This window comes from Microtus oregoni, unplaced genomic scaffold (genome assembly GCF_018167655.1).
Source record: "Microtus oregoni isolate MIOR12 unplaced genomic scaffold, Mior012 000000F_ref0000247, whole genome shotgun sequence".
Classification (NCBI taxonomy): domain Eukaryota; kingdom Metazoa; phylum Chordata; class Mammalia; order Rodentia; family Cricetidae; genus Microtus; species Microtus oregoni.
Window position 1 is genome coordinate 63404128 of NW_024543059.1, and position 26801 is coordinate 63430928.

The window sequence follows — 26801 nt, forward strand, 5'->3', positions numbered from 1 at the left end:
TTTTGTTTTAGGTAGGAACCAACTACTTTCCTATTTCAGGAGCACTAGGTCTGGCAACTAGCCACACCTGTTGACAGTAGCCATGAGAGAGCAGAACTCCAGTTTACAACTAGGTGGGACCTTTGTTTGAGTTAGAAACACAATAACCTTGAATGAACTAAAATCCAGTCCCAAACTCTCTGACCTTTGGCCTTTTGGGGGCTTCACACTGTCTTTGACTCTGTTGCTTGCACTTGCCCTTTCTTCGTACTGGATTTCCTTATCCAGCCTTAATAGGAAAAGAGGTGCCTAGTGCAACCTTATATACCAAAGCTGACTGTAATTCATAGGAGACTTTCCTCATGTGAAGAGAAACAGAAGAGGAGGACTGGATAGGGGAATGGAGGGGAGGTGGGGGCAGGACTGGGAAAAGTGGAGGATTGAAACTGAGGTCAAGATGTAAAAACAACACAAAAATTAAATCAACAAACAGACAAGAAACAAAAGAAAAAAAGAGAAAAGAAATAAGAAAGAAACCCACATTGACATTCTATTAATACTGGCCAACTTAATGTTTGCTGAAAACCCAGATTAATCAGCTCTTGAACACTGTAACCTGATAAATCATTAACAAGACATTAATGACTAGAGGGATTGCTCCATGATAGGGCTTTCTGTTCTTACAAAGAACAAAGTTTGTATTTCAACAATCTTGCAGAGCAGCTCATAACTGTTTGTAAGGCCATCTTTAGGGAATCCCACAACTTGTTCTGACTTCTGCAGGAAACTGCATGCAGGTTGTCAACAGACACATGCCCATGAGAAAAATGAAATAAAATCTTTAAAAAATAAACAAAATACATCTAATACCTTCAAACTATATTTGTTGTTGTTCTACAAAGTGCAGACAACAACACATATAGAATAATAATGAACAACTCAGTGTACCTGTCATATATCAGATTATAATCACATATAGAGTTTACTGGGTTTTGAATTTACTGCATTTAAAATATGGTTCCTGAGGACACCTCACAGGCTTAAAATTAAGAAATTGTACATCCAGCTCACAGTGCTATAGGAAGATCAGGAATCTTCACTATAAACTTAGGCTGTGTCTGAGGAAAGGAATGAGGCCCTGACCAAGGAATATACACTCAGGCCTCAAGCCTGGGTCACATGGAATATCTGCATACACAGTTCTATCTGCCTTTATGGGGATGAATACCTGGGCTGGAATTCAAGTTTCTAAGTGAGTGAGAGGCATTCCTCTGAGGTAATGGGTTCTTTTCCCATCCCATGTGCCCATAATCTCTCTTTTCTGTCCAGCTGTTCAAACTGACTACAAACTCATACTCCTTTGGTTTGTTGTGCCACTATCTCTGTCATGACTCCCTTTCAGTTCTGACAGCTGCTCCCTGGGTCTCTGTAAATTTTAAAGATACTTTTGATCTGCCATCTTGTGATTATGTTGTAACTCTTACACACATTGCCTGAATGAAGGTTCCTGTTTTGAGTGAGGTCATGGGATCTGAGACAGGCTACTGAGGCCGATCCATGTCACATTGCAGACCCAATCTTGATATAGCTCCTATATTCTATGCAGCATGGATGCTGCACGCCCTACTGTAGTGGTGGCCACATGCTCCCTGAGAGGATAAGATAGGTAGCTAAGAATGAGTCATCCAAGAGTCAGAGTGACCCTGATGGAAATCCCTGTACTGCCTACTTCTGATAACTACTGAGGAGTGGCATGCCTATTTGATGCATATTCCATCCCATGAGTGTAGGGGTGCCTGGAGAAGTAGACAGACTGAAATACATTGCCGTGGTTAAGAGCACCACACAGGAGATGTGTATGTGAGCAAGTTTGGCAGTGGTTGTCATGTGGTCTTTGCTGTGAGCTCTAAGACTTGGAAACAAGCTCTAGCTGTCCTCATAAAAAGTTTGACCATGTAATGGAGGGCCTAGAGTGTGTGGGAGGGGTCTATGCTATCTGCTTCATTCACCATGGATTTGGCAAGAAAAAATATGGGGATAGGAGAATGAGTCTGGACTTTGGCTTGGCACTACTTAGAAGCTGACATTATATAATGGAAAGAATACAGGACAGCACTGTGATAAGGAGACCTTCCTGGGATCCAAAACTGGGAGACCCATGGCAGGAGATGAATAATGAATAGACAGAAACAAAATCACAATACAACACAGCCCTTGACTCTGACCTCTAATAGATAGGAAGGGAAATTCCATGATTTGGCCTGCAGACCGGGCTTGTTTATAATGGCTCATAATGGAGCCTTGATAATCAGGAAATAGTCTGCATCTAAGTGGTGCAAACTGGGAAAGACTAATGATTAAAAAGAGAAAGAGATTTTTCTGTCTGACTTGAGGGACAGGGTGGTGGGTGAGAGCAGTTTGAGTGTGGGGGAGGCAGAGAAATATAACCACCCAACCCTTTAACAGACAAACCCTACACAGGCCAAAGCAACATCAGGAAAATCCTGAGAGACTGGATCACATGAACAAATGGGGACACTGGGGTAACACTACCTAAGGACCTCATGATAACAGGGACTGGAAGATGATAGAGGAAGAACAGACATTACTGAGGATGCTATATAGGGAGGAGGCACTGTGTGATATGCAATTCACAGGACCAGAATGAACTGTGTTCACAGAAGAGTTAAGTCAGTGGTGGGTTCAGCAGGGACCTCAGCACTGTTAAGGGGCTTTAGCGGTTTGATGAGCCCCTAGTGAGGCATGGCTTTTATGAGGTTGGAGAGACTTCTGAGGCGATGGATGGTTTGGATCAGCATTTAATCAGTTGCAAAGTGGTAAAACCTTCAAAAGAGAAGAGAAAAACACAATGAAGACTGAAGGTGAGTCACATGAAGACAAATTAGCATTTTTTTGTTGGGTTGGAGTTTTGGGGGAAAATTAATGAACAGCCAAATGTAGTGTTAGCAACTTTCTTAATCCCAGTGGAAGATATAAAGAGGTTTAAGCTTAGGCAGTAAGCAACAATTATACCCCAAACTCTGTACTGTAGGTTTATCCTTTCCACATAAAGAGTGTCTTATAGTAACAATTGTTCACCCAGCCTGAGGTCCTATCAGCAGCCATATGTGACTGATGGGAAGGCAAGAGTCAAGTTTCTCTTCTCTCTTGAAAGTTTTACCACTTTGCAACTGATTAAATGCTGATCCAAATCATTCATCTCCTCAGAAGTCTCTCCAATCTCATAAAGGCCATGCCTCACTAGGGGCTCATCAAACCGCTAAAGTCCCTTAACAGTACTGAGGTCCCTGCTGAACTCACCAATGAGAACCAGGGAGCTGTAACCAGTGTTAGGCTTGAGCCAGACCAATGTCAATCCCACCAAGGCTTTCAAGGGTGAGGAGATGTGAAATGTTCCTGAAGTGGAAGTTGCATTCAGGATGTGAAGCCCTGATGCTAATTTAGAAAATGACTGTGGATTGTGAAGGCTAGGTGGGATAATATCTTCCATCCACGTCATTGTGTCCAACATTGCACTTTTAACCAAACATTGGATATAAGTGATGAGACCCTTTTCTACTTCATTGGACCTTGGTATCATTTCTTTATAAGCATCCCTTTAGAAGTCCAAGACAAATTGTTATTTGTTTGAAGTGGACATGATGAACCTTCGGAGATCCTACTTTATCTCTCATAGAAAATTTATTACACATTGCTCATCCTGAATCAGAAACTTATAAAGGCATCTGGAAGAACAGCAAAGACAACAGTTAAGGAGCTAACATTAAGACACTTCATATTAATGGGAGAAGGTACTCCAATAAGTCTTAAATATACTGGGTGAAAATCTTAGTACTACAGATAGACAATCTCCTGATCAGATTGAATACAGAAGGCACTACACCTCCAGAAACTGTAAGGGCTACTGCCACTGCTGTTGGCTGCATTGCACAACTAGATAGAAAGTTCCTGGTAGCTATACACATGGCACACTTTGGCTGCAGGACTGTGAGATATCAAACCAAAGCTGAACTGGAATGTCCTCTGTTGCATGGCCCTCATAGCATAGCCACAGAACCAACAGCAAGACAACATGTGATCACATCAGTTGTGAGTGCCTTCTGATAAGATTTATGGCCAACTTCACATAAACTTACATCTGGTGTTAAAAGCCAGGGTAAAGTCAATGGATAAGAGGATGTGGGTCACAGGCCCTAGTGAGAAAGACATTGATATTGATTTGTTAGATGGATGTGATGTTCTCTTAACAAATTTCCTTCTGAACATTTGTGTTTATAGCCATGGTTGCTGTTGTCACCAAATTCAACCAGACATGAGGGGTGAGGAACAGCTTCTGAGAGTGACTGTTGATTTTGCATAGTTGTCTAATACTCAACCACAGAATAAAATCCTCAAAAACCTATCTCATCCCCTTCAAGGTTCAGACAACACTGCAGAAAAGGTGATAGAAAGAAAAAGCTGTAGGGAGGAATACAGGGTTGTGTGGTAATTTCCTTTCAATTGAAACATTGCATTAAATCTCAAGGAGTAAAGAAAAACTTACAACTGAGGAAGATCCTGAAACTTACAGGATTTACAAGCCCCTTCCTAAGGATAAACAAGCAGTACAAATTATTGACTAGAGAAGACTCTCCAAGTAACTGGCCAGGTTTCCTGGAGTTATGCAGAAAGCTTCTGGCATACAGTTTTCATGAGTTATAACCTGTGATATAGTGGGCTTTTAAGCGATGTGAGTTCCTGTGAGTTGTATATACTCATTTAAGTAAAACCCTATCCACACTCCTGTATGGAACTCCAACGTATTCACTGATTCATCAAGTTAGACATGAGTGGGTTCTGTTTTTTAGCCTATTGTCAAGCTTGATCTGGTACAATGATATTTGTTCATGTCTCCCCAGTAAAATTCTCAGTGACTTTTGATGTACTAAGTAAGCAATTATAATCTAATTCTGGATGTGCACTGTGATCTCATCCTACCATGGAAAGTTCCAAGTGTAAAGGTTACTGATAAAGAAGATAATTAGAATTCATTGATAGGAAAGACTTAAGACCTATTATAGACTATACTGGAGATAAAACACATTATGCGTCTTCAAAGAATTTTACTTGCTTTCTATGCCAAGCATATTATCTTAGTGCCTTAAGAAACAGATATTACCAGAGTAGATATCTTGACCTTGCTGTTTTTACTTCTGTAAAGTTGTGTTCTTATTTTTTAAGGATTGAGAAGAATAAAATTTTTGATAAAGGTCTGTAACCATGTAAACAAAAATGTAAAGTCTACTTGCCAGAAAGAGTGTCCTAAAGTGATGCTGTGTAGCCAATAAAATCCACTGAGACAAAGGATTGGGGTCTGAGTACTGAGGCCCTTGCTCTGAGTCACATCATCAGCTCATACAGTAAGGCTGAGTTCTCCATCTCTCAGTGTACAGTGTTGTGTTTTGTATTCTGTTTCTGCTAGTGTGTTCTAAAATGTACTGCCTAACAAGGTGATGAGCTGTCTACCTCATCTGTTCAAATGTGACCATTGCACAAATTGCCTAGGAAATGAGGTCAGAAAACTGCTGGACAAGAGATCCATATCCGGTCAGGGAGACGATTATCTGAGAATTTGCCTCTATGTTTATTTCCATCTGTAATGTCTATTTTTTTTTACTAAAACCTTCATATTAGTTGTAGCCTGCTAACTACTTGTACCCCCACACCTTAAGCTTGTCATCGCCAGCACAGTCTATTCTTCGTGCATTCTCTGTGTAAACTGCATTTGGTTGTGGTTATGTTTTTACACAGCTTCAAGAGTCTGGATGTGGCTTTTGGCATTTCATCTTAGAAGACACGGTGACGTGCGCTTTGTGTTTGGTGTCTGAAATCACTGTAAATGCTACCTTCATGATATGTTGGAAATTATTTCTTCCTGTTCTGTTTTTGTCAGATTTGTGAGAAATTTGCTTTAATTTGTCTTTAGTGGAATATCTTTATTGGAATAACTTTAGTGGAATTCCCTAGTGAGGTCTCCTGGAAATGAGCTTTTTCTGTTGGTAGATGTTTTATTAATATACTAGTACACTGGTATTATTATAGAATTAATGTGCCTTCCTAGTGAGAAATCACTCCACCACTGAGAGATTAATAAGGAGAAATCCTTAATAATGGCTTGTAACTGGTTCTGGCTCATGCACAAAAGGGAACCATCCATGGACAGAAATCCCCATCAGCTTATGTGCTTTTCCATCCCCAAATTATACTTGGAGTAACTGAACATTTCTAGAGGCAGGAATTCTAAGGTCTAATTATTTGAACAAATGAGGAGATTTCCTATGTAAAACACTGTCATAGTTACCTTGAGGCAGACTTGTCTGCTTTTCACTGGTGGCTTTAGTGAAGGCCACCCTGTCTGCCTCACAGAATAATGCTTTCTGCTAAGACATTCAGGAATGCTCCTTTAGCTAAATTCTGCTTTATGTGACTTCATATTTCCTAAACTGGTTAACCAGAACTGTTAAATTGTGAAGTTACTATCCTCAGTTTCTCCTATATCAACAGAAATAAAAATCTCTGTATTTTTAAAGCTTATTTAGTGGCCTATTCATTTTTATTGGTGGGGTAGGGTTAGGGTATCTTGGAGCCCAGACTGGTCGCAGAGTTGTTTTGGAGCCACGGAAGACTTTGAACTACGATCCTCCTGCGGCCACTTCTCATAGATGCCTTTCAGTGTTTTTTTTTTTTCCTTCTAAAGATCCTGTTCCACAGCAACTTGAGAGACCCAATGACTACAGATACAGAGTAAAGGAGGATATGATATTCACAAGGAACCATGAACATAAAGATTGAAGGCTGAAAATTGCAATTACCCTCTATGTTGGCTGCCAAGGTTTCAGTGGCTTCTTTCAGAGGTACACTATCGCAGTCTTGGGCCGATAGATGCCAATGGATCAATAGTCCTCTGAAATGGCCTCTTTTGGAATTGGAGCTTTGAACATCTTACCTGCTTTTGGAGGTCATGGGGCACCTGTGAAATTCACATCTGGGAATCTAAGTAAATACTGATAAGGGCTCATGTGAAGGTCTGTGTCTCTTTCTTCTTCACACACAGGAACTGTTTTATGTTTCCCTGGCAAATTCCTCTTAGCAGTAACTTCTAACATAATCTGTGAATAGACATGTTTAGGGAAAACTCACTTTCAATAAGTTGTTAAGATCTGCAGCAGGATATAGGGATAGCACATGCACACACAATTCTGTAAAAATAATTTAAAAAACAATAAAAAATAAAAAGGTTCTAACTGCCCACCAAAAATAGGAGAAATGAGCTTTATAAAAGCCACCTGTGGTGACCCACATTTCCCCTTCCCGGACTTGAAAGGTGGACATAGCAGACCCAAATATTATAGGTCACCCTTTGCTATTTAGTGAATACAAAGCTTACTGTGGCACTTGTCTGATGGTCCCAAACTCAAAGCTAGCTCAATAGTCACCCTTAGAGACTGATAACACCACCCCAGGGTTCATCTGCTGCTGTGCCCCTACTGTGCCCAGGAGCACCTAGTCTACTCATAGTAGTTCTAGAGAAAATTGATTAACCATCTCATTCCTGCCCAAGCTAATGACCCCATGCCAGCAAAAAACCTGCATGAGGAATTAGAGGCAGTATTTATTTATTATGTAGCAACAGAATATAAAAAAGTTTTAGACCAAGTTACTTTTAAAATACATGCCTGGCAACATGGGACAGATTATGGCAAAATGAGAGCATTTGCTATAGGACTTCTGAAACAAGAAATGGCTATAGAAGCATCTAAGGAAAATCTACCTCTAGACTTTACAACATTTCAGCTCTCCACAATCAAATGAATTCTAATCAGTCATTTAGCCTTGTAGGTTCACAGTTGTGGCTCTTTTCAAAACTACATGAAAAAAAGGCAAAGACGATGCACTGAAAAATTAAATAAGTTAAATTACTTTAAAAATTGTGGAAAGAGTGATATTAAAATGTCAATGAAGTATAGAAGGGTTTCTAATAAAAATCATTATAAAGAATGAAAAACAATATGCATGCATTAGGTGTATTAGTGGTATATAATTTCATTTTAATTTATTTTTAATTATTTTAAGTGTATGGGTATTTGCTTGCATGTTTATCTGTATACAACACATATTCAGTGCCTGTGGGGAAAGAAAGAGGGCATTGATTCCTTTGGAATAGGAGTTCCAGCTCATTATTAACTGCCATGTAAGGGTTGGGAATGGAATCTCAGTCCTCTGGTTGAGCAACCTGTGCTATTGGCAACTAAACCATCTCTCCAGCCAATGGTATGTTACATTTGTGACAATTTGCAAGCAATACCTTACATAAGGAATTTACTATCTCTTCTTCAAGTCTTCAAAGGCTATTTGTATATTCATTCCAAAAAGATGCTGTTTCTTCCATAGTCAAGGTCACTCTATCTATTCCATGTTATAGTGAGCTCTGTTCTTCATGGTGTTGCTGATACAACTGTGGATGCATGTGGCTCCTGACCTTAGGAGCTTGCATTCAGGATGTAAGAGCAGAAATTAAAATAAATCAACAAATATAAATGTGATGGAGGTTGAAGGAGTGCCATGCTAGTATCCTTTCCAAAAACACGAACACTTGCAGAGACTTCAAGAAAGAACCAATCTTGACAAATTCAGGGTAAGAAATCTTCAGATGCAGAAATTGACAGAACAAATATCTCTGAGATAAGAAGGATTTTGTGGTACCCCAGTGACCAAAAGACTCAGAATATTCTTAATTTTGAAATCATACTTAGATAGTCCTTATAATGAAGATCATGACAGTGAGGGAAGAAAAGACTTTGTCCAGTTTGAGACACTGGTTTCCACACTGTTATAGAGTATTTCCAGAGCATAAAGGGACCAGCATATGCCCTGGAAATCTCTCTCTTTCTTCTCTCCCCATTCTTTCTTAAGGAATAATTAAAAAAGGAAGAGCACAGAGACAAATACTTGAACATTTTCATACCACCACTAGGACCAGTTTCAGTGACAGAGGCAGGACTATGAAAGCTCTCGGTTTGGTGTTGTTACAAAAAGGTGAAGATGTCTGAGCCTGAGTATTTTATACAGAAAGGAGATTCATTGATCTGACAATACTGGAAGCTAAATCCAAGTGTGGGTGGATCAGTGTCTGATTAATGTATTTTGGTGACATTGAAACAAGGCACAGGCCATCAAGTGGAGAAGGCCCACAGTGATGGAGAGGAAGATCACGTGGAATGAAGGGGAGCAAGAAACCAAGCGTTCTTTAGATATCACACTCATGAGAAAGACATCCTTCAGAGCCACAAAATAAAGCTCCAAGGAAAGTGTTATCTTTTGAAAAATCTATCTTTCACATCTTATCACACCCACACCCCACACCCTATGGACATAACTCTTTGAAGTTCCCAACTTTCAGTATCACCACACTGAGGCCAAACTCTACAACCTTTGGAGTCATATTCCAACCACATGCAAGACAGCACACTTTCTCCTCATGGTTGTGGTCAGGAAGGGCTGATCTCAGCATGGAAGAGAAGAAACTATTACAGATTAATCTGTCAGTGAGGTCATTCACTGTAAGCAGACAGGCAGCATAGTGAGATGGTTCAGCATATAACGTGGGACTCAACAGTGCTTCCATGAAGGTTCCTTAGATGACATAACTTGATGCCTGAGAATCTGCCTCTGCCTTTCTTTCTGTGAACTCATTTGTCAATGTTTTTTATAACATTAAGATATACAGTCAATGAAAAGACATCAACATTGAGCCTGAGATACCTGTAAAAAGATGTTCTAGATCCTAGTGTAGCCCTGAGTCTTTCTCAGGTAAGCTTTAAATACAAAATCTATGTTCTGGGTTGAGATACTTTAGCTAACAAGAATAGTTAGCCAGAAGTGGAGCTACAAAAGCCAAAAAGTAAGGTTAGCATATTTGCACTGGCACTGTCATACCCTCCCTGGGTTTAGGCTCATTTGCTCTGTAGTTGTTTTTCAGGTCACATCTATTTTGTAACCATGTCTTTTGAAGAGTCATTATCACATATTTTAACGAATTTTTAAAAAAATTATATTTCTTCCCATTGGTAATGTAATTAATTTTGTGGAATGAGACTCATGCAAACAACATATAACTACTAAAATAACTAGAATGAATATATTTTATAATTTTTACAAATTAGCAAAAAGGCATTCATGAAACAATGATGCATTAATTCATGTGGGTCATTATAATGGTGGATGAATAAATAAATGAACATTTAATTGATTGTATACAGCAGCAATGTAAAATCATTCTTCTAAATCAGATTTTATTTTCAATTTGATTCCTAGTGTAAAATATTTATTGAGAAAATTAAATGTACTGTTTCTGTTGTGAGAGCAGTAGAATGCTGTCACTCTCATATTATAAATGAAAATCTTTAATAATTGTTTATAACGTTTTTTTTTGTCTAGAATCCTTTTTTTTATTTTTATTTTTTTTTATTGCGAAAAGAAGAAAAAAAACATAAACAAAAAACAAGTTTCCACCTCCTCCCAGCCTCCCATTTCCCTTCCCCTCCTCCCACCCTTCTCCCCCTCCTCCCACCCTTCTCCCCCTCCTCCCACCCTTCTCCCCCTCCCCCCACTCCTCTCCCCCTCCCTCTCCAGTCCACAGAGCAGTCCGGGTTCCCTGCCCTGTGTTAAGTCCTAGGTCCTCCCCCCTCCGTCCATATCTAGGAAGGTGAACATCCAAACTGGCTAGGCTCCCACAAAGCCAGCACATTAAGTAGGATCAAAACCCCCTGCCATTGTCCTTGGTGTCTCATCAGCCCTCATTGTTCGCCATGTTCAGAGAGCCCGGTTTTATCCCATGCTTTTTCGGTCACAGTCCAGCTGGCCTTGGTGAGCTCCCCGTAGATCAGCTCCTCTGTCTCAGTGGGTGGATGCACGCCTCGTGGTCCCGAATTCTTTGCTCATGTTCTCCCTCCTTCTGCTCCTCCTTGGGACCTTGGGAGCTCAGTCCAGTGCTCCTGTGTGGGTCACTGTCTCGATCTCTATCCATCACCAGATGAAGATTCAATGATGATATGCAAGATATTCGTCAGTATTGCTCTAGGATAGGGTCATTTCAGGTTCCCAATCCTCAGCTGCCCAAGGAACTAACTGGGAACCTCATCTTGGGCACTAGGGAGCCTCTCTAGGGTCAAGTCGCTTGCCCACCCTAAAGTGGCTCCCTTAACTAAGAATTGTGGTTCCGTGCTCCCCTATCCACCTTTCCTTTATCCCAATTCTCCCGTTTCCCAGGTCCCCCCTCCTTCCCTTCTACCTTTTCTCTCCCCATCTCCCCTTACCCCCATCCCACCCCCCCCAAGATCCCATTTTCTCCCCGGAAATTTGGTCTACTTCCCTTAGCAAAGAGGACAACTATATGTTTTTCCTTCGGTTCACCTTCTTCCTTAGCTTCTTTAGGTTCACCTATTGTAGACTCCGTGGTTCTTATTTATGGCTAGAAACCAATTATGAGTGAGTACATCCCATATTCATCTTTTTGGGTCTGGGACACCTCACTCAGGATAGTGTTTTCTATTTCCATCCATTTGCATGCAAAATTCGAGAAGTCATTATTTTTTACCGCAGCATAGTACTCTAGCGTGTATATATTCCATACTTTCTTCATCCATTCTTCCATTGAAGGGCATCTAGGTTGTTTTCAGGTTCTGGATATTACAAATAATACTGCTATGAACATAGTTGAACAAATGCTTTTGTCATTTGATAGAGCATCTCTTGGGTATATTCCCAAGAGTGGTATTGCTGGGTCCAGGGGTAAGTTGATCCCGAATTTCCTGAGAAACCGAAACACTGACTTCCACAGTGGTTGCACAAGATTGCATTCCCACCAGCAATGGATGAGGGTACCCGTTCTACCACAGCCTCTCCAGCAAAGGTTATCCTTGGTGTTTTTGACTTTAGCCATTCTGACAGGTGTAAGATGATATCTCAAAGTTGTTTTGATTTGCATTTCCCTGATTGCTAAGGAAGTTGAGCAAGACCTTAAGTGTCTTTTGGCCATTTGAACTTCTTCTGTTGAGAATTCTCTGTTCAGTTCAGTGCCCCATTTTTTAATTGGGTTAATTAGCATTTTAAAGTCTAGTTTCTTGAGTTCTCTATATATTTTGGAGATCAGATCTTTGTCTGTTGCGGGGTTGGTGAAGATCTTCTCCCAGTCAGTAGGTTGCCTTTGTGTCTTAGTGACCATGTCCTTTGCTTTACAGAAGCTTCTCAGTTCAAGTAGGTCCCATTTATTCAATGTTGCCCTTAATGTCTGTGCTTCTGGGGTTATACATAGAAAGCGATCTCCTGTGCCCATCTGTTGTAGGGTATTTCCCACTTTCTCTTCTATCAGGTTCAGTGTGTTCGGACTGATATTGAGGTCTTTAATCCATTTGGACTTGATTTTTGTGCACGGTGAGAGATATGGGTGTATTTTCATTCTTCTACAGGTTGACATCCAGTTGTGCCAGCACCATTTGTTGAAGATGCTTTCTTTCTTCCATTGTATACTTTTAGCTCCTTTATCGAAAATGAGGTGTTCATAGGTTTGTGGGATAAAATCCGGGTCTTCTATACGATTCCATTGGTCGACTTCTCTGTTTTTATGCCAGTACCACACTGTTTTCATTACTGAAGCTCTGTAATAGAGTTTGAAGTCAGGGATGGTAATGCCTCCAGAAGATCCTTTATTGTATAGGATTGTTTTGCTATCCTGGGTTTTTTGTTTTTCCATATAAAGTTGATTATTGTCTTCTCCAGATCTGTGAAGAATTTTGATGGGATCTTGATGGGGATTGCATTGAATCTATAAATAGCCTTTGGTAGAATTGCCATTTTTACTATGTTGATCCTCCCAATCCAAGAGCAAGGGAGGTCCATCCATTTTCTGGTATCCTCTTCAATTTCTTTCTTCAATGCCTTAAAGTTCTTGTCAAATAGATCTTTCACTTCCTTGGTTAGATTTACCCCAAGATATTTTATGCTGTTTGTGGCTATCGTGAATGGTGAAGCTTCTCTGATTTCCCTCTCTGCTTCCATATCCTTTGTGTATAAGAGGGCGACTGATTTTTTGGAGTTGATCTTGTATCCTGCCACATTACTAAAGCTGTTTATCAGCTGTATAAGTTCTTTGGTGGAGTTTTTGGGGTCGCTTATGTACACTATCATATCATCTGCAAATAACGAAAGTTTAACTTCTTCCTTTCCAATTCGAATCCCCTTGATCCCATTATGTTGTCTTATTGCTATTGCTAGAACTTCAAGCACTATATTGAAGAGGTATGGCGAGAGTGGACAGCCTTGCCGTGTTCCTGAGTTTAGTGGGATGGCTTTGAGTTTCTCTCCGTTTAATTTGATGTTAGCTGTCGGCTTGCTGTATATAGCTTTTATTATATTTAGGTATGACCCTTGTATCCCTAATCTCTCCAAGACTTTTAACATAAATGGATGTTGAATTTTGTCAAATGCTTTTTCAGCATCTAATGAAATGATCATATGGTTTTTTTCTTTCAGTTTATTTATATGCTGGATTACATTGATAGATTTTCGTATGTTGAACCAGCCCTGCATCTGAGGAATGAAGCCTACTTGAGCATAATGGATAATTTTCCGGATGTGTTCTTGGATTCGATTTGCCAGTATTTTGTTGAGGATTTTTGCGTCGATATTCATGAGTGAGATTGGCCTGTAGTTCTCTTTCTTGGTTGAGTCTTTGTGTGGTTTTGGTATCAGAGTAACTGTAGCTTCATAGAAGGAATTTGGCAATGACTCTTCTGTTTCTATATTGTGGAATACATTAAGGAGTATAGGTATTAGGTCTTCTTGGAAGTTCTGGTAGAATTCTGCATTGAAACCATCTGGTCCTGGGCTTTTTTTTGGTAGGGAGGTTTTTGATAACAGCTTCTAATTCTTCGCGACTTACAGGTCTGTTTAGATTGTTCACCTGGTCCTGGCTTAGTTTTGGTAAATGGTATTTATCTAAAAAAGCGTCCATTTCTTTTACATTTTCCAGTTTTGTGGCATACAGGCTTTTGTAGTAAGATCTAATGACTCTCTGAATTTCCTCTGTGTCTGTGGTTATGTCCCCCTTTTCATTTCTGATCTTATTAATTTGCGTGTTCTCTCTCTTTCGTTTGATTAGTTTGGATAGGGGTTTATCAATCTTGTTGATTTTCTCTAGGAACCAGCCTTTTGTTTCATTGATTCTTTGGATTGTTTTCCGTGTTTCTATTTTGTTGATTTCAGCCCTCAATTTGATTATTTCCAGTCTTCTACTCCTCCTAGGTGAGTCTGCTTCTTTTTTTTCTAGAGCTTTCAAGTGGGCTGTTAAGTCTCCAATATGTGCTTTCTCTGTTTTCTTTAAATGGGCACTTAGTGCTATGAACTTTCCTCTTAGGACTGCTTTCATAGTGTCCCATAAGTTCGAGTATGTTGTTTCTTTATTTTCATTGAATTCAAGGAAGACTTTAATTTCTTTCTTTATTTCTTCCTTAATCCAGGTATGGTTCAGTAGTTGACTGTTCAGTTTCCATGAGTTTGTAGGCTTTCTGGGGGTAGCATTGTTGTTGAATTCTAACTTTAATCCATGGTGATCTGATAAGACACAGGTGGTTACTAATATTTTTTTGTAACTGTGTAAGTTCGCTTTGTTACCAAGTATGTGGTCAATTTTCGAGAAGGTTCCATGAGCTGCAGAGAAGAAGGTATATTCTTTCCTCTTTGGGTGGAATAATCTATAGATGTCTGTTAAGTCCATTTGCTTCATTACCTCCATTAATTCTCTAATTTCTCTGTTAGGTTTCTGTCTGATTGACCTGTCCAATGGTGAGAGAGGAGTGTTGAATTCTCCTACTATTAGTGTGTGCAGTTTGATGGCTGCCGTGAGTTTTAGTAATGTTTCTTTTACGTACGTGGGTGCTTTTATATTAGGGGCATAGATATTCAGGATTGAGATTTCTTCCTGATGAATTGTTCCTGTTATGAGTATAAAATGTCCCTCTCCATCTCTTCTGATTGATTTAAGTTTGAAGTCAACTTTGTTAGAAATTAGTATGGCCACACCTGCTTGTTTCTTAGGTCCATTTGCTTGATAAGCCTTTTCCCAGCCCTTTACTCTGAGTAGGTACCTGTCTTTGTGGTTGAGGTGTGTTTCTTGTAGACAGCAGAATGTTGGATCCTGTTTTCTTATCCAATCTCTTAGCCTGTGCCTTTTTATAGGTGAGTTGAGCCCATTGATATTAAGTGATATTAATGACCAGTGGTTGTTAACTCCGGTCACTTTTTTAGTAGTAGGGTTTGTGTGTTTTCCTTCTTTGATTTGCGCTGGTGAAGAGTCTCTAGATGTCTGAGTTATTGTGGTCATTGTTGGACTCCTTGGTTAGTGATTTTCCTTCTATTATTTTCTGTAAGGCTGGATTTGTGGCTACGTATTGTTTAAATTTGTTTTTATCCTGGAAAATTTTGTTTTCTCCATTTATAGTGAATGAAAGTTTGGCTGGATATAGTAGTCTGGGCTTGCACCCGTGGTCTCTTAGTTTTTGGAGAACATCTATCCAGGACCTTCTGGCTTTCATGGTTTCCATAGAGAAGTCAGGTGTAAGTCTGATAGGTTTACCTTTATAAGTAACTTGGCCTTTTTCCTTTGCGGCTCTTAATATTCTTTCTTTATTCTGTATATTTTGTGTTTTGATTATTATATGGCGAGGGGATGTTTTCTTTTGATCCAGCCTATTTGGTGTTCTGTATGCTTCTTGAACCTTCATAGGTACATCTGTCTTCAGGTTGGGAAAGTTTTCTTCTATAATTTTATTAAGTATATTTTCTGTACCGTTGAGCTGCACTTCTTCTCCTTCTTCTACTCCAATTATTCTTAGGTTTGGTCTTTTTATTGTGTCCCATATTTCCTGAATGTTTTGTGATGAGAGTTTGTTGGACTTGCTGTTTTCTTTGATCAGAGTGTTTATTTTCTCTATGTTGTCCTCAGAATCTGAGATTCTTTCTTCTATCTCTTGTATTCTGCTGGTTATACTTGATTCTGTAGTCTCTATTCGTTTACCTAGATTTTCCATGTCCAGCCGGCCCTCTGTTTGTGTTTTCTTCTTTGCCTCCATTTCAGTTTTCAAGTCATGAACTGTTTCCTTTATCTGCTTGATTGTTTTTCCTTGGTTTCCTAGGGTATCATTCACTGATTTACTCAATTCCTCGAACTTTCTATTATACTTCTAATCCATTTCTATAAGGGCGTTTTTTATATGCTGTTTAAGGGTGTCAATCACTTTCATGAAGTCAGTTTTTTCTACTTCTTCTTGATTAAGGTGTTCATGTCCTCCTGTTGTGGGGTCACTGGCTTCTGGTGGTTTCGTGTTGTTTTTCAGATTGTTGGGAGAATTCCTGCATTGGCGTCTGCCCATCTCTTCCTCCCAATACTCCCCTTTGGATCTTCTTTTATAGGATCAGGTCTTCTTGCCCACTGATGTACCTTCCCAGTGATGTCACTCCCCAGAGATGTTTCTCCACAATGAGGTTTCACTCGGTGCCCAGATCGAAACTCCGGGCTGCTTGGTTAGCTCGCGAACAAAGGGCCCACCCTGCTAGCTGCGGGCAGGCTATGGGAACAAAGGAGCTACTGGCCACCCCTTTGTCCTCCTGGTTCGGGTTCTGTCCCAGCACCCTAGCAGGCTGAGCAGGGAGGCACTATGCCCCAAAGAAGGGAGGGAGGGAGGGAGGGAGACAGGGGGCGTGGGGATCTGGATGTAAGCTGAATGGGATAGGAAGAGAGAGGCGGTTTGGGCAGTATAGCCCCTGTAGGATGGCCAGGAAGTGTGGGCGGGCTGAGGTATGATCCCAGCTGCCGCAGCACTCACTCACCACAATGATGTTTCACTCGGTGCCTGGATCGAAACTCTGTGCTGCTTGGTTAGCTGGGGAACAAAGGGCCCACCCCGCTCACTGCGGGCAGGCTATGGGAACAAAGGAGCTACCGGCCACCCCTTTGTCCTCCTGGTTTGGATTCGGTTCCAGCGCCCTAGCAGGCTGGGCAGGGAGGCGCTATGCCCCAAAGGAGGGAGGGAGGGAGGGAGACAGGGGGTGTGGGGATCTGGATGTAAGCTGAATGGGATAGGATGAGAGAGGCGGTTTGGGCAGTATAGCCCCTGTAGGATGGCCAGGAAGTGTGCAGCCTGTGTCTTTTTATAGGTAAATTGAGACCATTGATATTAAGTGATATTAATGACCAGTGGTTGTTAGCTCCGGTTATCTTTTGTTAGTTGTTTTTGTGTGTTTCCCTTTGTTGTGTTATGTTGGTGGAGAGGGTACCAGATGCCTGTGTTATTGTGGGTATAGTTAGCTTCCTTGAGTTGTGGCTTTCCTCATAGTACTTTCTGTAAGGCTGGGTTTGTGGATACTTATTGTTTAAATTTGTTTTTGTCATTGAATATCTTGTTTTCTCCATCTGGGGTGAATGAAAGCTTTTCTGAGTACAGTAGTCTGGGCTTGCATCCATGGTCTCTTAGTGTCTGCAGCACATCTGTCCAAGACCTTCTGACTTTCACGGTTTCCATTGAGAAGTCATGTGTAATTCTCAAAGGTTTTCTTTTATTTGTTACTTGACCTTTTTCTTTTGTAGCTCTTAATATTCTTTCTTTGTTCTGTATGTTTTGTGTTTTGATTATTATATGGAGAGGGGATTTTTTTTTTGATCCAGTCTATTTGGTGTTCTATATTGTACATTCATAAGCATATCCTTCTTTAGGTTGGGAATGTTTTCTTTTATAATTTTGTTGAATATATTTTCTTTGCCTATGAGCTGGATTTCTTCTTCTTTTTTTCCCTATTATTCTCAGTTTTGGTCTTTTCATGGTGTCCCAGAGGTTTTGTGTTAAGAATTTGTTATATTTAATGTTTTCTTTTACCACTGAGTTTATTTCCTCAATAGAATATTCAGTACCTAAGATTCTTTCTTCCATCTCTTGTATTCTGTTGGTTATACTTATCTCTGTAGTTCCTGTTCATTCACCCAGATTTTTCATTTCCAGAGTTCTCTCAGTTTGTGTTTTTATTACCTTTATTTCAATCTTCAAATCTTGAACTGTTTCCTTCACCTATTTGATTGCTTTTCCTTGGTTTTTGTCAGTTTCTTTGAGGGATTTATTGATTTCTTCCAGCTTTTTGTTTGTCTTCTCCTCCATTCCTTTAACGGAGTTTTTCACTTCCTCTTTAAAGGTCTCCATCATTTTCACTAACTAATGTTTAAAGTCATTTTCTATATCTTCTGGATTAGAATAATCAAGTATTCCTGTTGTGTATCTGCTGTGTTTTGGTGGTACCATGTTGCTGTTTAAGATATTGGAGGAGTTCTTGCATTGGCTCCTTCCCATCTCTTCCTTCAACTCTTATGTCTCTTATGTCCAACAAGAATTGCTCACTACAGATCTCACAGGGAATGATGCATTGGGAGCAGGGTAGATGGCTGTCTAGCAGACCAACTTCCTGCTGGTGCTCCTATGTCCACCAAGTATTGGTCTCCATGGAGCTCACAGGGAATGATGCCTTGAGTGTGGGGTAGATGGCTATCTGGCAGCACAGCTCCCTGCTGGTGCTAGGAATGCCAAAGGCACCTGGGAAGGGGTGCCCCTGGCCTTTCTCCCATATGGAGGTTTTAGGGAGTAGGGTTCCCACGTCCCAGGGCCACTGTTTTCTCACCTCCTATGTCCACCAAGTATTGGTCTCCTTGGCGTTTACAGGGAACTATGTATTGGAGGTATGGTAGATGACTGTCTGGCAGCCCAGCTCCCTGCTAGTGCTAAGAATGCCAAAGGCACCGCCTATGTTCACCAAGTATTGGTCTCCATGGAGATTGCAGGGAAAGAAGCTTCGGGGGCGGGGTAGATGACTTTCTGGCCTGGATTTTTTTTAAATAATGTAGTGGTATGATAGGTCTCTTAGTGTACACTTTTTTATATCACACATACTCCTTTATAGATATTCTTTGCTGCATACTCATAAGCAATTTGAGGATTTAGCTTTGTCCTAAGCTGAGAGTGGCATGTTGTAAATGTGAGAAAAATATGAATATATCCATTCGACACAGTGGAGTTTCACAACTGTTCTGTGCTCCTTGGATTTCATGCTGTTCATAGACAAAGGAAATGTGAACCCTGTCATTTGTTACATGTATAGACACTGGGCAGTCCTCAGTGTGGGAAGGCTGCATGGCTGCTGGATAAGTAGAGAAAGACCACTGAATGGTGGCAGAGAAAATTTTTTCTTCATGAAGAAATGATGTGCAAATAGAAGCTTCACCTACCAGAACCAAGGCTTTCTTTGCCCGAATCATGTTCTAGTCAACTGTATTTACTTTCTAATCTCCCTATTTTTAATATTTTAAATTTTTTTCTTCTTCTTACAGTTTTAGAATGACTTCTACGGTCACAGAGTGGGGAACTCAAAATAATTTTTTTTCCTGTTCTTCCAAGGATCATGACCACAGCCTCAACTGTTCTGAAACATATCTCTATTTTTATCTTTGTCTCACTACTGTACTGGTCTGTCTTGTCCCTTTAAAAGACAAGCCCTGATCAACCCCCTCACCTGCAAAGGCAAGCAGATTTTCCTTTTACTTTCAACCTCAGTTCCTTCCTTTTCTGCCTCTCCCCCGAAGAGTCAGCATTTGCCTTGTTCCGTTCTCTTCACTTTTCCTTTTCTCCTGTCTCTCCCCGCCCTCTCTCTCTCTCTGCCTCTCTCTGTTCTTCCTACCTCTCCCCTTCTCCATTTTCCCTTTTTCCTTCCATAATCCACTAAATAAATATCCAACCTCACTCTGCATGTCGTGCCAACTGGTTAGGTCTCTTACCCACCATGTGGCTCTCTGCTCCTCTTGGCCCACTGCCCACTGCAGCCACTGGGGGAATGGCACTATTTTACTTTAAGCACAACATTGGTGCTTGTGATTCTACCAGGCTCTCCATGCTCCCTCCTGCCTGCAGGCAGCCCAGCTGGGCTTGAGAACCAGGTTTCTTTCCAACAGCTCTGCCTTCCAACTGCCTAAACACCAACCTCTACAAACACCAGCAGCTTTGATGGTGAGTTTTTCCCATCCAGCTTCCAACCAGGTAAGTTTACTGTGGTTTTATTAATTAGTAACTCAAGTAAAAATTTATACTTCTCAGTGATCTCTGATGCAGTTTGACAGCTGAGTGGTTTTGTCAGCTTAAAAGGACAACCTCATCAAACAGATTTTAGTAAAACACAAATACAAGTTATTAGGGTGTACACCTTCAAGTTATAAAGGTGTAAGAACAAATACAAGCTATCAACATTCTCTCTCATGCTGCCTTCCATAGTCTTAAAGGTACTTTTCATTATGCAAAAACATCTGCTACAGTCATTCTGACATAAATATGCTACTATTTATACAATGCATATGTCTAAAATTTATGTTTTCAAAAACCCAAAGAATTCTTGTGAGTTCCTGAGAGCCAATTTGAAGGATTCACCTTAAGCAGGTGTAAGAGATATCAGACATTTCCATACAACAATCACCAGACAGTAACAAAGAGATCAGCTACTCCAGGATGTGACCAGCACCCAGCTTTCTTAGGTCCCCCTTCCCACATATCGATATTTTATTTCTACCACTTTATAGCATGTGGTTGTCTGGGGATACCATAGTATTTATTCACTTATTTTTGATGAACACTGGTGCTATTTCTTGCATTCCATACATATACCCCAATGTCAGGACATAAGACACATCTTTAATTTTTCTGACCTATGCACTTCACAGTTGTATGCTATTTAATCTACTAAAAATTACATGGAGCATCTTGACACCTTTATTTCCTAGTTTGTAAAGGATGCTGTTTTCCCCTAATAAGTTATCTCTTCTTTCTTATCATGATTCTGTTTGATGGTTTTCATTTTTAAAAAGCCCAAAAGCAGCATTCTTCCTAATATGTTACTTAGTTTATGCATCAGTGATTCAGTATTTTTTCTGGTTAAACTTGATGGCAAAACTTTTCCATCTGGATGCAGCTCTCCAGAGTTCCTCCTCTTTTCTCAAATCTCTTCTTCCTTCCTTTCTTCCTTCTGCCTATCCTCCCTTTGGTCACCTGCTTCCTGTTCTCCTCCTGTCCTTCAACTTTCCTCACCCTTAACGTTTTTCTGCTTCCCATCCTTCTGCCTCTCACACAACCCATGTTTTTTTTTTTTATCTTCCTATTACAGGAACTCTTGACCATCAATTGGGGGAAAGTATTTTTCTTTTTCTGGATTAAATAACTTTGTAAACTTTTGAGTGATTTGCATTTGAGAGTCCTAAGACACAGGTTTTATACTGGGACATTTCAACAGTATTGCTTTCATTTTCTACTCAAGATAGTGTTGGTAGCTAAGGTAATTTTCTATTGGCACTCTGAATTATATTTGGACTTTCCAGTTTTACAATAGCAAAGAAGGAGATTAGTTCCAAACCGTGTCCAGGAACAGGTTCATGTCACTGTTTGTCTCTGTGTGTGACTCACTTTGAAATACTTTACCCCATATGACTGAGAAAAATTGTTTTCTATCACATCTAACATGTTACAGCAGTCACTCAGGCAGCAGTCTCTCCCCATGTGATTCAACAGAAGTCAGGTCCAGAAGTCTGCAAAAAGGCAGACTTTACCATTCCTCCTGTGGGGATCACACAGTGTGGCAATGCTGAACCATGACAAACTAGGAATTATATGCCATCTGTTTCTCTTTTTGGTTGAAGAAAGAAAGTGTTATGTATGCCAGATGGGCAAAGTCTTGGAGCAACGGACACAGCCCACTGTCCACTTGTTCTGAGGAAAAGTAGAACTGTGGGTTTAAGCTTTTGAAAATAAAGAACAAGGTGTCACTTGGCTTTCTCTGTCCCTTAGATTATTCCACATTGATGAGGCAGTGAGGCACAGAGCTCAGCAAATGAATAAACTAAGGGAGGAAGAGGCATCAAAACCAAACCAAACAAAACAAAACCAAAGCCAAAAGCTATTATTCCCATCAGAGGCCTGGCATGATGCCTACTATGCCAGTCAGTTGTCCATTATGATGACCGAAGCCTGGGAAAAATCAATGACAAAGACAAAGGTTTGCTTCGGCTGGCATTGCTGGAGGATTTACCACCTGGATAATTAGTCCCAGTGCTAGGGTTTAATGGGGAAAGGCAGTAAACTTTAGCAGGAAACATGCGACAGAGCCATGCTGCTCTATTGGTTTTAAGCCTGGCATGAAGAAGACAACAATGACAAAACAACATAAATACTAAAAAGACAGAATTCTACAGTCTCCTTTAATGGCACATCCCTAATTACTTGAAGACTTCCTTCTTGGCCTCATCTCTTAAAGTTTTTACAGAATTATTTACTTTAGCATTCTGTGGAGCAAGCCTTGCACACATGGGCCTTTGATTGATATTCCACATCCAAACTATAGCATGTACTCATGGGATAATTGAAGGATATGGAATGGTGATTCTGTTCACAGTGATGCAGGGAGGGGAAAGGAAGCTAACAGGTGTGAGCAAGCACTTGACAAGTCACAATATGAATGACCAGGTAGGAATTAATCATTCCTCACTCCAAAGGAGCAGGTAAAGAATGAGTGTCAACATGTGACATGAGAAATATTGGATGGATCCTCATGAAAGGAACTGAGACTAGAGGTGAGAAATAAGTCTCATGAGAGTACAAGTGAGGGAAGTCTGCCTGCTAGGTGGCCATTGACTCCTGTGTTTCAGTGGTTAAACCCTAGCAGAAGTAAGAGGACACAGGAGTTTTTGGACTCATATAAAAAAATCTTGAATTAAAAGAGTCTAAACTAATTCTTTACTGTAGTCCATTTTAAGGAGTTGGAAAAATGAGGTAAGTAGAAGGCACAAGTGTTTCTTGGAAGAGTATTATTTATGGACTGAATTCATGGTCCTTACTGAAATAAAAGCAAACCTTTTCCTTGCTGCTTGCTAAATATTCTCAGCACTCTACTACCTTGGTCTTCCTGCTTTGACCTTTTCTGTTTGTTCCTCTTCCTTTCAGTCTTTTCCTTGGGTTTCACAGTGCAGTCTAAACCAAGGGAATCTGGATGTGCTGTGTGCCTCACCCCACCAAGTCAACCCATAGCTTAGTTCTTCTGGACACAGAGGGTCTTGGTGCTATAGAAAAGATAAGATAGAATATACCTGATTACTTACCTGATTATTTTCTCTAAATTATCAGATTAACTCATACTCTCTATGTGCTTTTCTATTATTAATAATTTTGGCTCTCTTTCTGGCAGACAGTGTCACTGTGGTTGTAATTACATGTTGGTATACTTATTTGGTATTGTAGAAAGTCATCTTCTAGAAGGCAACTATATGGAAATGGATAGCCACCAAATGTATCTCTGCATTTTGTCAGAAGCAAAATGAATAACTGTACTTAAATGAATAGGAATTGTGTCTATAACTGTGTAAAACTGTTAAACGCATTATTGCCTATTTATCATCACCTACTGTGTTCCAGGTCCTTAGATATTTATATGCATTGACTATTTTGTCATATTTTCAGTCAATTCTGGGAACCAAATCCAGGACCTTGTGCATGACTCTCCAGCTTCCTACCACTGACTTATATCCTCCCTCTCTCAGGTAACTTAACTAAAGAAGCTAATGTCCTGAGAGGAGCCAGTTTAAGTGTGAGTAATGAGGATTGGATATAGAATTGTCTTCAAATTTTGTTATTTCTCTCAGATCCACTAATAATATATCTGAAAGAAAGAAGAACAATTAGATGTATGATTGAATATTAGACTCTTAATTCCCTTGTCCTCATGTGTCTGCTAGGGTGACCCCAAGAATGACTCATGGATCTTTGCCCCGGCTGTACTTTTAAGCAGCACCTTTGTCTACAACAGCATGAGCACCATCAACCACCAGGCCCTGGAGCAGCTGCAGTATCCTTCCAGGGACCAAACTAACATGTTCTATTGAATTTAGGAGGAAGGCAACTTACTGCTTGTTCCCTTGTCCCAGTCAGAAAGTCTTAGTTGATATCGAGTGGACACAGGACAAAGGGGAATAGTTTTAATAACTGATTCAACATGATAACTGGAAGTTTCAATTATAGCTATGTGACTGAATTAGCACAGCTAATCCAGGCAAAGGCCAGCCCCAGAGAGGATGAAGTAGAGGATTCCAGTGAGTTTGTGGGTTTCTTTCCAGACTTTGTCTGGACTGTTCGGGATTTCACTCTGGCGCCGAAGTTTGATGGGCACATCATCACATCGGATGAGTACCTGGAGAATGCCCTGAAACTGACTCCAGGTATCACTGTGTAAGGGAAGTGTCAACAGGGATGTAGAATTCACTAAATGCTGCTCAGCACTTGACATATCTACTTTAGACTGCACCGAAACATTTGTTAGTGGTCATGACAATTGGCAAGTAGCCATAATTTTAAGAATCATTATTACTTGGATATATTCAGAAACCAAGATATAAACCTACTATATCTTAGGACATGTCATATCAATTAATTGTAGAATTAATGAAAAACAAAACAAAATAGATAAGGATTACAATCAAGGCAAATACTTCCTGAGCCTTATTTATTTATTTGTTAGTATAAATATTTTTCATGCCCTATTTTGAGAAAAGTGGTTCATCAAATAAGTAAGTGAAAAAAATAAAAATCACAAAAAAATCTACACAATTTAAAAACTTTTCCTACTCAGATGTTTTACTAGCTCAAGTAGTTATTCCTTGCAGTGGATTTCTGTGTATATCTTTCATTGCATCGGGGTGGGGGAAGAAGATATATGCCTCTACTAATGTGCAATACTTCATTATTCACTGAAATTTCACCTTCTAAACTTATGCAATATGGTGACATGTTAACATTACAAATTCATTACATGAATTATGTTTTGTGGAACAGATAAGTACCTAGAATCAATATTGTTATTCTTTATCTATTATTTAGACAAATATTTATGTTAAATAGTTAATTTATGTTACAGAGTGTCTCTGCAAAATAATGTCAAGTCTAATGTAAGGACAAAGTTGTGAGGTCTCCAAACACACTTGTTACTTTAGAGCTGTTGGCACAGTCATTCAGATGGCCTGGAGCTGCTGCCTTGAAAACATTCTGGAACATTTTTAATCATATTATCTTCCAGCTGCCATTTCAATGAGTGATACACCTCTTCCTCCCCTTTTCTCTTACAGGAAACAATCTCAAAGTCCAAAAGTCCAACATAACTAGAGAATGCATCAGATACATCTTTCTGTCACAAAGGTGTTTTGTCTTTAACTGGTCTACAAGGAACAAAAGTTTACTATTTCAAAATGAAAAAGTTCCAGAAAATTAACTGGATTTGAATTTCTAGGTTGAAACAAGATCAAGACCAAAGACCAAGACGTTGAGAGGGAAGATAACTGTCACAGGAAACCGTGAGTTGTTTTGTAGTAGGCACATCCCTATGGCTTAGAATATGTAATGAAGTGATGATTCTTTTGTGGTCTTGAAACTGTTTGTATGATTACATAAAGGAATATGGAGAAAGCAAATGTTCAGATCACATATACGAGTTTCATACTTGAACTTTCTGTATATGAGTGTTTATTGAAGTCTAGCTTGTGTTACACAGGTAATACCATAAAGATGTCCAGATGAGTGGACAGAAATCTGCAAGATGACTTGGAGTCCCCCTGAAAGAGTGGCTCAGTTTGATTATACGGATTATTTTTGGGGCTGGCACTGGTCAGAACACAGCAGGTCAAGAGTCCCATGCCATTAGAGAAACAAGTTTAAACATTAAAACACCATAGATATTCTGCCTGTGTAACCATGTTTTGTCTCTGCTCAAATGGGTTCATACTTGGTTTCATGTTCTGTATTCTCTCTTCAAACTTTTGACTTTTTGTTTTCTGAAGGTACTTGAATTTTCATTTGGAACTTGATCTCACAAAAGATGAAATTTGCTTTCTTATTCTAACACACTTTTATTTTTTTTGTAGCGTGTTTTTTTCCTTGTAAAAAGTCTTGAAACCTCTTAGAATCATTGATTATTTTTAATGTATTGAATTTGGAAACTGCAGAGGAAAGGAGTCAATTTTATTAAATAGTCATTGATTCTGAGAGGACATGAAAAGAGAATGGAAGAGGTGAGAAGAGAAAAGAAATTCATGTTGAATAGAACTTTGTTGCTTTTGATAACACTAGGTCTAAAAGTTATAAATAACAGTTAGTGAGAATGGACCAGTTCTTAACGATATTTTTCTTAGGACTGGGGACTCTGGTGAAGACCTACTTGGATGCCATCAATAGTGGGTCTGTGCCTTGCTTGGAGAATGCGGTGATGACCCTGGCTCAGTGTGAGAACTCAGCAGCTGTGCAGAAGGCAGCTGACCATTACAGTGAGCAGATGGCCCAGCAACTGCAGCTCCCAACAGACACTCTCCAAGAGCTTCTGGATGTACATGCAGACTGTGAGAAGGAAGCCATTGCTGTTTTCATGGAGCACTCCTTCAAGGACGACGAGCAAGAGTTCCAGAGGAGACTGGTGGTAACACATCCTAGCACTTGGCTTGCCTGATCCTTGTTCTTCTGATACAACCCTTAGACTCCACATTTTTTTAAGGTCAAGTACTGAATCTTTCTCATTGAGAATTTTATGGATAACTTAACACTTTGCATTAGACTTTTCCCTTTTGTGAAGCAATAACATTTCATTATTTTTATATGAAA

The 26801-nt window shown here is 39.9% G+C and overlaps 1 protein-coding gene across 1 annotated transcript in view; it reads left to right on the plus strand.

Annotated features, from left to right (window-relative positions):
* LOC121465645 (guanylate-binding protein 2-like) overlaps positions 1 to 26801 on the plus strand; it is a 146245-nt gene that overhangs the window by 10086 nt on the left and 109358 nt on the right. The window contains 4 exon segments of the mRNA XM_041678979.1: positions 23109 to 23135; positions 23138 to 23233; positions 23895 to 24006; positions 24180 to 24376. Of these exon segments, the coding sequence (XP_041534913.1) occupies positions 23109 to 23135; positions 23138 to 23233; positions 23895 to 24006; positions 24180 to 24376 (432 nt within the window).